The sequence below is a fragment of the Delphinus delphis genome, chromosome 16, assembly GCF_949987515.2.
Source record: "Delphinus delphis chromosome 16, mDelDel1.2, whole genome shotgun sequence".
In the NCBI taxonomy this organism is placed as follows: domain Eukaryota; kingdom Metazoa; phylum Chordata; class Mammalia; order Artiodactyla; family Delphinidae; genus Delphinus; species Delphinus delphis.
Window position 1 is genome coordinate 63,874,734 of NC_082698.1, and position 13,457 is coordinate 63,888,190.

A 13,457-nucleotide genomic window follows, 5' to 3' on the forward strand; every position below is an offset into this window, starting at 1 on the left:
AACTTTCATTGTATCCTTCCATTCATACTGCATTTTGTCATGTCTCACAATATTCTTTTATATACCTTACCATCCCTGCTTTTTAGGGGCATACTTTTTTTTGATATTTGCTCTTATATCTATTCTTTTGTTCAATCTCTGTACTCAGTCAGAAATTTCCACCCTCTCCTAATCTTTCAGAGCCCTACTTACCCTTCCAGGTGCTTTTCAAATGACATTTCTTCCTCAAGGTTTTTAATACTTCCTCTAGTTAGAAGTAAGTTTTCTTTCTTCTGTGGTCTGGTAGTATTTTGTTCATGTCTGTATTATAGCATTGATTTTATTATAATGAGTTGTTTACATATCACATTTCTCCTCTTTCATTAAATAGTAAACTCCAGAGCAGGGATTTATTCATCTCTTATCATCCCACTCCCACCATAGTGTTTTATAGACAACAGATACTAAAAAAAAATGTTTTAAAAGAAGAGGATAATATTCCAAAAAAAAGGGAATAGGAAGAAGAAAGATTCAAAGGTGGGAATGGTAACATTAGGAAAATGAGTACACTAGTAAGGGAAATTAAAAGTTTCAAAATAACCGACTCTTTATAGACCAAATTAATGGCAAACTGGAAGAACAACTTGTAATTAAGAATGCAGCAAGGAAGAATTCAAGAGTAGCAGCTATCATGTGGGAAGAATGCATAGCTAGTCTAAACTGAATGCATTCTGACTTTGAGTCTTTCACTTGTCCGTGGAAAACATCCTTTCTAATATTTTACTCCTGTAGTGACCCTTCTGAAGTTTTACACATGATAAATACTCAGTTTCCTGTTTTTAACAAACCAAACACTTGTTGATTTGTAATTAGTTAGTCAAGGTAGGATTTCAAACTGCCAGAGAAGATGAAGATTTCTAGTTGTGGCTTTATGCAGAATTCACAAATAAGCTTATGGTAGCAGAATTTTACTGCAGATTTATTACTTCTTATATTTAATGAGAGAAAGGTAGATTATAATAATAGGTTATTAAAATAATCTAATAAGTTTTGAGTCTGACATTGACTTTTTTTAAAAATTTAAATTAATAGATCACAGTTGAAAACTTTGGTGCAACAGAAGTGAAAGAACTGGTTCTAAATGGTGCAGACACAGCTGTTAACAAACAAAATCGGTAAGTGAATTATAAGCAGCATCAGTGGTAGTAAAAAGATTCAGTAGGCATTTTCTTCTGTATTTAGAAATATGTCACAACCTTAAGTTTTTACTCAGATAAAACTTATTTTGAATGGTAAGGACGTAATTAATCTTCCTTTTGCTCCTTTTAAGACATTAATAAAGGGATTAAAAGATCATTAACAACAAGAACAAAGAGAAGGGAGAGGAGACAACAGCAAACTCGTTTTTGGAAGCTAGAAGCCAGTGGTGCCTAACTTCAGCCAGCCAGAAAAAGCTGCAACATAAGATGGACTGGGAACCAAGAAGGCAGACAGTTCATATTGCAGAACAGAGGCCTCAGGCACTGAGAATAAAAAACAGGTTAAAATGTGTATGTCTGTGGAGTTTAAGGGGAAGCTGGAAACAGAAAGATTGGCTGTTATAAGAAGCAGTTAGAAACCTATTTCCCTTAGTACACAAGTAGCTGGCAACTTCCCCTCTCCAGCCTAGGCAGATTGGAAACTTACATTCTGGGGAGATTGAACTAAAGGAACTGTGGATTTGAGGGCAGTTAGGTACAGCCAGGGACAAAGCGCTGAAATGAAAACAGGGAGATTAAGTGACAGTCTACAGCTCCCTCCTCCTTGACACTCTATATTGGAGGATTCTTCTCTGGGAAAACTGCCTAACTTTTAAATGTAAGTGAATAACCAAAGATCAGTAGACATTTAAGAAAGGACCAAAACAGTGAAAAAGAATGCCAAGGAAACACAAACAGTATAGGATGAAAAACAAAACTTCAATGAAAATTGAAATCAGTATCCTCAAGATGGTAAGAGTAGCTTCCATAAGGATACTATTAAAAACTGAAAAAAATTCACTGAAGGAAATGGAATGAATGAAATTTGTCAAAGAAATGGTACGAAAAAAAACTTCCCAGAACTGGATGACATGCCTTTTAAGATGGAAAGCATGTGAACTGAAAAAACATATGCCAAAGCAAAAATACATGAAATTTCAAAACCCAAAGAAAAAGGGACCCTAAAACCTTTCAGAAAAAAAAAAAGCAGACCATACGCAAAGAATTAAGAATCAAAATAACATCAGGCTTCTAAAGAATGACACTGAAGCTAGGAGATCAAAATTCTGGGAAAAAAATTATTTTTAACATAGAATTCTATATTGAAACTATCAAGTATGTGGTGTATAAGAACATTTTTATACATGCAGAGTCTCAGAGAATTTACTTCCAGCGCATTTTTCTTAAGAATGTGTGGAGGATGTGTCCTACCAAAACAAGGAATTGAACCAAGAACGAGGAAGACAGGGGATCCAAAAAAAAACAAATAGGAGAGACAAAGAGGAACAGCAGTGTGTACATGATTTAGAAAGAGCAGTCAGTCTGCGGTAGATCAAGAAGATGGAGGGCTCCAGGAGGAATGTCTTCAGGAGAAAAATGCAACCTAAAATATTTGAATGAATCTAGAGGAGATTGACATTTCTGTTGAAGTTGGAGATGAGGTAGCAACCTAAGGGAAACAAAAATTCTTTTTAAGAAAAGTAATCATAGAATACTCCCTAGCTGAATATTTATAATCATAAAAATGTTAACAATAAATATTGAACCAATATTCATTATTCACTGCATCAGATAATATTTATAATTGTAAATCAAGGAATAACAATAGAACTGTGTTGTTGAAGTTTGAAGGTAAATATCAGAAGGAATAGCAAAAATAGTTAACAAATAGTTTTCTTCAAATTGCCAGGGACTTGATCCAAATGATTATAATCCTGATTCTACTACTTAGAAGCTGTATAACTAAGTTTAGGTAAATTAGTTTATGTCTCCATGCCTCATAGTCTCTTTTTCCATAAAATGGGATGATAAATTATACATACTTCATGGGGTTATTTTGAGGATTAAATGAGGCGATAATTTTAAAATGCTTAGAGTAGTACCTAGCACATGTATGTGCTCAGTAAATGTTGGCTGTTAGGATTATTACTGTTTGACATTTTAAAATGTATATACTTCTACTTTGATAAAAAATAAAGCTGTTTTAAAAATAATGTGAAAATAATTTAGGTCTTTCTACTTACCCTTTAAAAAAAAGCTTGGTTTTGAAAAACTTTGACTATGATTTAGAAAGATGGTTTTTTTCAGCTTTTAAAGTTTCTATTGTTGGACTAATTCTTTAAGTTTCTAACAAATATTGTTTCCCATAGGTTATTTAGAAGTAATTTAAAGAATTTTGATCTTTGTACTGCCAGTCCTAGTTACATAATGAAAGTGTTGAAGGCAAAAATGTTAGCCCATAAAACAATTTAACCTTTTGTACTTAAGAGACTTAACTAGTATAAATTTGACTTTCTCATTAGATTAATTATAAAATTATGCATTACAAAATTACCTGTTTCTTCTCATCAGAACCTTATGCTGATAAGCATATGCTATTATTAATTTTTCCTTAGGGCCACCCAGTTTTATAATATCCTCCTTTAACCTTTTTTTTTTCCCTCTTTGTAAATTCAGTTTGGTATTATTTTAAACTTTGCTAAAATGATTATCTGTAGATGACTAAATTTACCAGTATTCCCATTTATAGAATCATCCTTTTTAATTTGGAAAACAGGAGTATGAAATATCAAAATCCTCTAGTACCCATTCTCATTATTGGTTTGACCAGATAGCTCATAAAGTGTTTGTGGCTAACAGAACAAATTGAATAAAATTGTAGTTCTAATTACTGGGTAAAGGGGTTTCCTTTTGTATCATAACAGGAAGAAAAGCATCCAAAGTGTTCATGTGTATGTGTGTATTTATATGTATGTGCACATACATTTGAAAAGAAACTGCACTTGTAATCTTTAATGATTATCCTTAAAGAATACTTAGTGTCCCTCTTGGGTTTTTAGTTTTTTAAATAAATTGTGTTATCAGATTCCTTGAAACCCAAGGAAGAACAGACTGTAGTCTGTCAAATAGTCTGAATCCCAAAGCTCTCATTTTTTTTTGTCACCTAGTATTTTTAAGAGGTTATTCTTTTTAGGGATGTATGTGGAATGGTACGTATAAATTCTGAATAATTTGTGAATTTAAAAATTTTTTATAGCCATTTGTATCATCATTCTCCCCATTAGGAAATGAAATCTTTCACTTAGAAATAGCCTAAGAATGGCTGTAAATGAGAGATTGTACATGCCTCATAGATATACCAGATTTTTGTATAGAAAGAATAATAGACTTCTTCGTAAAGACTTTGTCCCTTTGAACCTTATTCATACTTTCTCAGTTTTATACATAAGTAGCAAAAAGTACAGCTGCATTCAAAGTTTTAATAAGACTTCAATATGTATTCTCTATAAAAAATGATTTTTATATTCTGCATGTGTGCTTTTTCATTTCCAGGCAGGAGTTTGTTGATGCTTATGTGGATTACATATTCAATAAATCAGTGGCTTCCTTATTTGATGCTTTTCATGCGGGCTTTCATAAGGTCTGTGGAGGAAAAGTCCTTCAGCTCTTCCAGCCTAATGAACTACAAGCAATGGTTATTGGAAATACAAATTATGACTGGAAGGAACTGGAAAAGGTAGGGGAAAACAAATCTCTGATATTGTTTAAATGGAAAGGCAAAAGGAAAACATGGCTTGTTGATGGAAATCTTGCTCTTTCATTTATTATTTTCCATTTTACACTATTTAGTACTATCGTTTTTATAGGAAAACACTGTACCCTTCTTACTCCACAATGAATGAATTTTAATTGTATGAATTAGATAGCATTTTTATATCTCTGGTATTGGTGGTATTCATATAGAAAAATATTATCTATGACAGAGGCTGAATAGAAGCCCCAGCTAAAACTTAATGGGCTTTCATTCTGCCTCAACCCTAGGAAAACCATTATGAAAAGCACTCACAGTGATTAAGATCTTTGTTTCCTTTTTTTCTGATTAGTCTCAATGTTAAGTTTTTTATCAGAGAATAAATAATACTCATGATTTTCATTACTGATGCCTTAACCAATACAGGAAACTTTAGGGAGAAGATTGGGAATTTTTAAACAACTTTTTTCTTTTCCTTCTTTTCTATACAAGTAATTCTCAGATATTTCTTCAGCTAAACATTTAGTGAAAAGTGCTACGTTAGGTCAACTTTAAGAAAGATGTATGCAGGGTTGATCTGTACATTTTTCCATCTTTGTAATCTAGCAACCTCTGATACAGCTTTTGCATTAGTAGTTCTATACTGTATACCTGTTAAGTTAGCTAACATTAAAAAATATGTTATTAAGTCTAACAAGGATACAAAGCATTGGGAACTTTCATACATTGCTGTTGAGAATACAAATGATACAGCCACTTTGGAAACAGTTTGACATTTTCTTATAAAATTAAACATATATTTGTTACATTCTCTAGCAGTTCCATTCCTAGATATTATGTTCACACAAAAATCTGTAAACAAGGGAGGAAAGAAGCATTATTGTTTAATGGGTACAGAGTTTGTTTTGGAAGATGAAAAGCTTCTTCTGGAGATGGAAAGTGGTGATGGTTGCATGTAATGCCAATGTATTTAATGCTACCAAACTGTACACTTTAAAAAGGTTAAGATGATCAGCTTCAGGTTATGTGTATTTTACTACAAGTTTTTTTTTTAATTATGTTTTTAAAAATCTGCAAACAAGTCAAACAACACAGATATCCTTCAGTGGGTGAATGGATAAACCAACTGTGCTGCATCCATACAGTAGAATACTACTGTGTGTTAAAACGGAAGGCACTATTGACACATGCAGTGCCTGAGATAACTCTCAGAGTCCTTATGCTGAGTGAAAGAAGTCAGTCTCAGAGAATTACATACCATATGATTCCACTTATATGACATTCTTGAAAAGCCAAAACTATGGTGAACAGGGGCTAGGGATGGAGAGAGTGTGACTGCAGAGGGGTAACACAAGAGAGTTCTTTGGGTTGATGGAATTGTTCAGTATCCTGATTGTGGTGGTGGTTTATCTCTGCATGTGTTTCAAACTCATGGAACTATACACACATCAGAAAAAGTCAATTTTACTGTGTAATAATCTAGGGAATAAAAGTTTTAAATTAAAAAAAAGTTAGGACTTCTGGTTAGACGTATTGGAATAAACACATTTTTCTCTGCTCCCTCCCAAAATCTCACTAGAATGACAGTAAAGGAATAAAAATAGGAATAACCACCCCCACCCCCACCCCCAAAACAATACAGTGAGCAAGAGAAAAAATAGTTTTAGAAGATAGAAAGTAGGTGGATGGGGACTTCCCTGGTGGTCCAATGGTAAGGAATCCACCTTCCAACGCAGGGGAGGTGCGTTTGATCCCTGGTCAGGGAACTAAGATCCCACATGCCGCGGGACAACTAAGCCCGCCCGCCACAACTACTGAGCTCGCACGCCTCAGCAAGAGAGCCTGCACACCGCAAACTACAGAGCCCACACGCTCTGGAGCCCCCACGCCACAACTAGAGAGAGAAAACCTGCATGCCACAACTAGAGAGAGACCCGAACAGACAGTGGCACCATGACGAGAAGATCCCGCATGCCTCAACAAAGATCCCATGCGCTGCAGCTAAGTAAGACCCGATGCAGCCAAAAAAAATAAGGAAAATAAATAAATAAAATAAATATTTTTAAAAAGAGAGAGAATAGGTGGATGAGTTGAGTGACTTAGAACAAAGAAAATTGAATTTGAAGCCTCCAGAGGGACAGGGTTGTCAAGAGGCAACCCGTGTCACAATGTAGAATCTCTGAAAGGCTCAGGAATTGGCACATCATGCTACTGTAATGGCAGGGATGCAGGGCAGGGCTAAGAGCAATAGGATTACTTCAGAGCTAACTTAAGGAATTATTAGACCTCTCACATCCCCTTTCCTACCCAGCAAAATACAACTCTGGAGAGAGGCTTTAGAATCTGGGAAAACAGGTAGAACTGAAGCTGGCACTCAGAAAGCTGGTAGCCAGGCTTAAATCCTCTAGGAAGGAGAGTGAAGATTTCTTTTTGGGGGTAAATTGATCTGCTGAAGAGAAGAAAGCTGTATTGACTTTAAGGATACCCCAGTGGAAATGGACCCCACCTCCAGTCACTCTACAATGAAAACAATGTAATGACCTCTCATCACACTTTAGATCCTACACAGTTTATCCTTCTTGCCTCATCTTCTTTCATTCCTCCTCTCACTCTGCTTCAGCCTTATTGGCTTCTTTGCTGAGCCTAGAACCCTCCAGTCTTGTGGCCTTTCTATTTCCTGTGCCTGGAATTCCCTTCACCTTGGTAATTCCAAATGTTTCTTGCTCTCACTTCCTTTATGTCTTTATATCTTTTCAGAGACCTTCGCTCGGTAACTTACTAAAAATTGCACATGTGCACATATACATCCCTATCTCCCTTCTGTGCTTTTATTTTTCTTCTTTGAATTTGACTAAATAAAACTTTGTCTTTACTGTCTGCTGCTCCTTACCCCCCACTACAAATGTAGGCACCATAAAGGCAGGATTTTTTTCTCTGTGTTCACTGGTTTATTTCCAGAGCCTTAGAAGGGTACTCAGCAAGTAGTTAAAACCTTGCCTGAAGATACAACTGATAGAAGTGTTCATTCAGTAAGACAGGACATTTTTTTAAGTATATTTTAGTGTACTTAGTATACTTAGTTTTTTCCACTGTGTATCTGATTCATTATAATTTCATTGATTATGATTTATGACTTTAGATGCTCTTCTTCATCAGGACTGTGTACACATTTCCCCAGAACCATCTTGAGGTTTAAAAAAAAAAGGAAAATAGAAAAAACTAGGCATCCTTCTTTCATTTCCCCACTAACATGGTCACAGACTAATTCAAACAAGTTAATACATCAGCTGATTTCTAAAATTCAAACCATTTTCTCCAAACCTTTATAAATTAATAGCAAGGGCTTCCCTGGTAGCACAGTGGTTGAGAGTCCGCCTGCCAATGCAGGGGAAACGGGTTCGTGCCCCAGTCCGGGAAGATCCCACACGCCGCGGAGCGGCTAGGCCCGTGAGCCATGGCCGCTGAGCCTGCGCGTGCGGAGCCTGTGCTCCGCAACGGGAGAGGCCACAACAGTGAGAGGCCCGCATACCGCAAAAAAAAAAATTTAATAGCAAATATGTTGTGGATTTCTCAGGCGTTCAGTCATTGAGATAATCATGGCTACAAAAAGAGCCCCAAATTCAAGAAGCCCACAAGGAGATATTCATTGAGCCCCTACTGGTTGCCTGATACTATGCAACAGATTAGGAAGAGAGCAGTAAATAAGATTGAGACATGGTCTTTGTCCTCTAGTAAGGAAGCTGGACATTAAGTAATTGAACTGTGATGAATATAAAGGAAGGGAGTTTAGTGAATGGTATATAAGGAGAAGCCTGACCTAGGCTACAGAAACTGGGAAAGCGTCTCATAGATGGTGCACTCCACCAGGTAAGTAAGAACTTTGTTCACTGAAGTTTCCCCACGGCCCCAAACTTTGACTAAAGCTCATTATATATGTGTTGAATGAGTCAATGACTGAATTAGGTGACATTTAATCTGAACCCTAAAGGATAAATAGGAATTAGCCTGATGAACAAAGAAAGGAGTGTGTGTTAAAGGGGAAGTGTATTAGCTGTTTTGTTGCAAATTACCCCAAAACATAGTGGCTGAAAGATGACAGTGACATTTATTGTCTCCCATAGTTTCTGAGGGTCTGGAATTCAGAGGTGTATTTAGTCCAGTGATTTTAGCTCAGAGGTCTCTCACGTGGTTGCAGTCATAATACTGACTGTTGCTGTTAGTCATCTGAGATTTTAGGATAGAATTTCCCTTCCAAGATGGCTCACTCACATGGCTGTTGACCAAAGGCCTCAGAATCTCACCATGAGGACCTCTCCATGGGGCTGTTTGAATGTCCTCATGAAATGGCAGCTGGCTCCCCCTTAGAGTGAGTGATCAAAAAGAAGCTAAAGCTACAGAAGTTTTTGTCATCTAGCCTCAGAAGTCATGCATTCTCATATCTACAATATCCTAATCATTAGAGGTCAGGTCTGTTCAGTGTGGGAAGGGACTACACAAGGGCATGAATAGCAGGAGGCAGAGATCTTTGAGGGCCATCTTGGAAACTACCACAGAAAATTACCACAGAAAATTACTCTTAGAACCATTTATTTTTTAAAGAGAAGATAGAATAATACAAAATAATTAGTATGACTTCTGTTCATCAATATAGGGAAAGAAAATCTTATAATTATTACAGATACTTAATTCCATGTTGAACTTTAATAATCCATTAATATTTTAGTAATTCTGGTTTATCCTTTAAATATTTACTTTGGAAGATGATATTACAATCCTATCATGTTCTTTGAATTGGGAGGGGGGAGACATTTCTGCTGATTCATACATATTTTCTTCCCTTTCCCCTGGAACTAACAGTTGCAGAATGCCCAAGAAGTAGTAAGTAGTTAACTGAATCACATGAGTTTCAAACACCTGGACAATGTTAGCTTTATGTGCTAAGGAAGTCAGTTTGTCAGATTTGAGATAAAACATATCTCTTAATATTAATAAAAGGTTGTGTTGTTGTTAGAATACAGAATACAAAGGAGAATATTGGGCAGAACATCCTACAATAAAAATGTTTTGGGAAGTATTTCACGAATTACCATTGGAAAAGAAAAAGCAATTTTTGTGTAAGTATTTCTAATTTTGTGTTTTATGAGAATGGAATCTAATAAACTTATTCTCACAGGAGATTAATTGATTCACTTTAGTGGGTAAGGTTTTTTCCTTATTATATACCAAGGTCCTGTTTTTAATTTTTCTAATCTACATTATTACATGTGTTTTCATATTTTGAAAGCTAAATTCAGTTAGCTTCCAAAATAGAATTGTTTCTTTCAGATGAAAGAAAACAATTTATAACACTGATTACAATAAACTAGGGATGTAATTCCTTTTAGAATTTCTAAAAAGATCTCTGCAGTATAGCTCTTTTCTGTGTTCAGTCTTCATTTTCTTTTTCTCCTTGCTTCTGCATGAAAACTTTGGGAATTGGTGTAGAAAATAGAACTCTTCTATTCCAGGACTTCTCTTATTTATAGCCTAATCTGTGTCTGTTTTGCATATCATAGGATGACAGGTCATTCTTCAGTGATTTGAGATTTGGCTGCCAATTATAAATTTCTGTTTAAAAATGACAGAAACAAGACAAGTAGAAAAAGGGATCATAATCAAAACTGCATTTTGTTTATAAACTAGTTCTAAATGGCTATTCTTTTCAAAAAGAAGTTTTCTTAGAGTGTTTCAGGGACAATAGTAATTCATGTACCAAACATTTATTAAGCATCTCCTGTGTGCTAATATTAAGATTACACTTTTAAAGAAAAAATATTGTTTGGATGTGTCTCAAAATAATGCTTCCACAAATTCTGGAGATAGGCTTCCAGTAGAAGTAACATTTCCATTAGAGCAAATGTTACTATAAAGCTTTGCTGTGGTGATTGTCTTAATAACTTGATACTCCATGTTGTTGTTTTGATAAAAAGTAGTTGGCTCAATGGTTTTTTTCTTGGCAGTATTTTTGACAGGTAGTGATCGCATTCCTATTCTTGGTATGAAGAGTCTAATACTAGTCATCCAGTCAACAGGAGGTGGTGAGGAATATCTCCCAGTTTCCCATACCTGTTTTAATCTTCTGGATCTTCCAAAATACACGGACAAAGAAACTCTACGCTCTAAACTGATCCAAGCTATTGACCACAATGAAGGTTTCAGTTTAATATAACTTTGGAGTTATAACTATTCAGTTTACTGCAAAAGCATTAAACTATTAGTGTGTTTTTTTGTGGTGATGAATCCAGCAAGGTGACAGAGGTACTATTATAATTCTTACTTGCAAAATGTTCAATGCAATGAGTATTCATGAAAGCCAAAAAACATTAAAGGAAATGAACAAACTGTGTTAATATTAAACTTACTGTACAGAACCATGGATTTTTTTTTTGCCATCTTCCAATAAACATACAAGTATTGTGAATACATGGAAGTTTTACTAACATGAATTTTAAGAGTTTGCATATTTCACAAATGATCTGGTGTGTGAGTGCATGAAAATGTTGCTTAATTTTTCTTCAATCACGGCTCAAAAACCTTTAACTTTGGCCTGCAATAGTCATTTGATTATTTTTTCATTTTGTAAATACTGTTAAGTTTTGTAATAAAATAGTTATGTTCTGATACCAGTACAGTTTCTATGGTTGTAATTGAACTGAGCTGACTTTTAAGGGTTAAAAATTATTATTTAAACCTTATTCTGAGAATCTATGAAAGCAAAAAATTAGTATGGTGAAAATAGTCTTTGCTTTTTTGCTAGAATACATGTCCTCGTGCAAATCTAAATTACAAATAGAGTTCTCTAAATAACTTATAGTTCTTTCCTTTTGTGACTCTTGAGATACTATTGATAAATGGGAGGTTATCAGAAAGCTTAATATTTAGTAATGGAAGAACTTTGTCCTACAGTTGCCAGAATACAGTCACTGACTACTGTGAGAACCAGTCACTGGGTTATAGCTTTTAAAACTATTGATGCTGCAGGTTGGTATTTAAACGGAATTTTCAGTGCTTTAGAACTGTTTACTTGAATTTTAAGAAACATCTTAACAGTTTTATGGTGCTGATGCTTAGTTATCTCCTGTCATTAAATTGTAACACTGAGTGATGCAACACATGTGACTTTCTGCTATAATGCAACTGTTTTTTTTAATTTATTTTTTAAATGCCATGAAAACTGTTTAAATATTATTCATTGGTTTAATATTTAAACTTTCATTGGTTCTCACATAAGATTCCAAATTCTTCAAAAAGAGTAATGTCTCAGGGAAGGTCTCTTAAAATTTTGGATAGTTCCCATTCCCATACAAATTCATCCATTTTATAGAGGTCCCCAAGTCTCTTATCTGTAATTCTAAAATCCAGAGCAACTCTGGAAAAAAATTGTGTATATAATTTTACAGCAAAACCTGATCTGAACTGTTGAGGCTATTTATGGTATTAAATGGGACTATTCGTACGTTTTACTGTGGCAATGTTTAATGTTTGATTACTTTCTGTGTTTGATCTAGGTGCTGCCTCAGACCTCTATGGGTTGCTACATTATGTGTGCTTTAAAAAATTCTTTAACATTCATAATTCCAAAATGCTGCAAATGAGCCCAAGGGTTTTGGAGAAGGGATTGTGGACCTGTACTTTTATTAACTTCATTTATTTATTTATATTTTGTCTGCGTTGGATCTTTGTTGCTGCGCACTGTCTTTCTCTGCGGCAAGTGGGGGCTACTCTTCGTTGCGGTGCACGGGCTTCTCACTGCGGTGGCTTCTCTTGTCGTGGAGCACAGGCTGTAGGTGTCCGGGCTCCAGTAGTTGCAGCACGGGGGCTCAGTAGTTGGGGTGCACGGGCTTAGTTGCTCCACAGCATGTGGGATCTTCCCAGACCAGGGACTGAACCCGTGGCAGGCGGATTCTTAACCACTGTGCCATCAGGGAAGTCCCATGGATGCCTGTACTTTTAAGTAGTGTAACTTAACAAACTTTGGTGGACCATAGGTGTCTTTCTATAGATACAAGCCCTAATAATTTTCCTTAAAGTACATTTTTCCCAATGAAAATTCTTCCATATATGTTATTATACTATTTCTCTGCACATCCATTCCTTGAGAATATTGATTATTCACATCAAAAACTAAACGTTACGTATCAGATGCTTTTTTTTATAGTAACCTCTGTTTGCTATGAAGCTCACCTGTGAAGTAGCAGCCACTTTGGATTAATACAGGTGGAGTTCGTTTAACAAATATTTTAACAAGGGCCTGACATCTTACCTGGGAACACAACAGTACAAGGCATAATTTGGGTAAGTCTGATATTTTCCTGTTTCTGTTGCTGCAGACCTACAGTAGAATTAACAGCAGGGAGATTCATGGTAGAAAATTAAAATACCACTGAAGATTTTTCAAATTGCCATTTGCTTATTAAGAAGCAACAAAAATACTGAGCTTTATAGATTAGAAAGTAGGCAAATGCTGAGTTCATTAAATTATAAGGACCATGATTAGTGAGTTGGCTAAACTTTTGAAAATACTTGGCCTCCACACAGACCTATTTGTAAGAGCAACTGTATGTTTTTAGCTCCCCTGTTTTAAGTCAGTAGTAATTTTAACCAATAGCCATTGTTCAGACTGATTGAGAAGGCAGTAGAACCAAGACACGCCTTTAAGTTGGCATGAA

General features: G+C 35.4%; 1 protein-coding gene across 5 annotated transcripts in view; it reads left to right on the plus strand.

The window, feature by feature from the left end:
- Window positions 1–11,414, plus strand: part of HERC4 (HECT and RLD domain containing E3 ubiquitin protein ligase 4) — a 270,043-nt gene extending 258,629 nt beyond the window's left edge. For all 5 annotated transcript variants that reach the window (XM_069541545.1, XM_060034903.1, XM_060034902.1 and 2 more), the window contains 4 exons: window positions 1,072–1,154; window positions 4,551–4,734; window positions 9,761–9,863; window positions 10,749–11,414. In XM_069541545.1, the coding sequence (XP_069397646.1) occupies window positions 1,072–1,154; window positions 4,551–4,734; window positions 9,761–9,863; window positions 10,749–10,957 (579 nt within the window). In that variant the 3' untranslated portion in view covers window positions 10,958–11,414. The remainder of the gene's footprint in view (window positions 1–1,071; window positions 1,155–4,550; window positions 4,735–9,760; window positions 9,864–10,748) is intronic.
- Window positions 11,415–13,457: the final 2,043 nt, after the last annotated feature.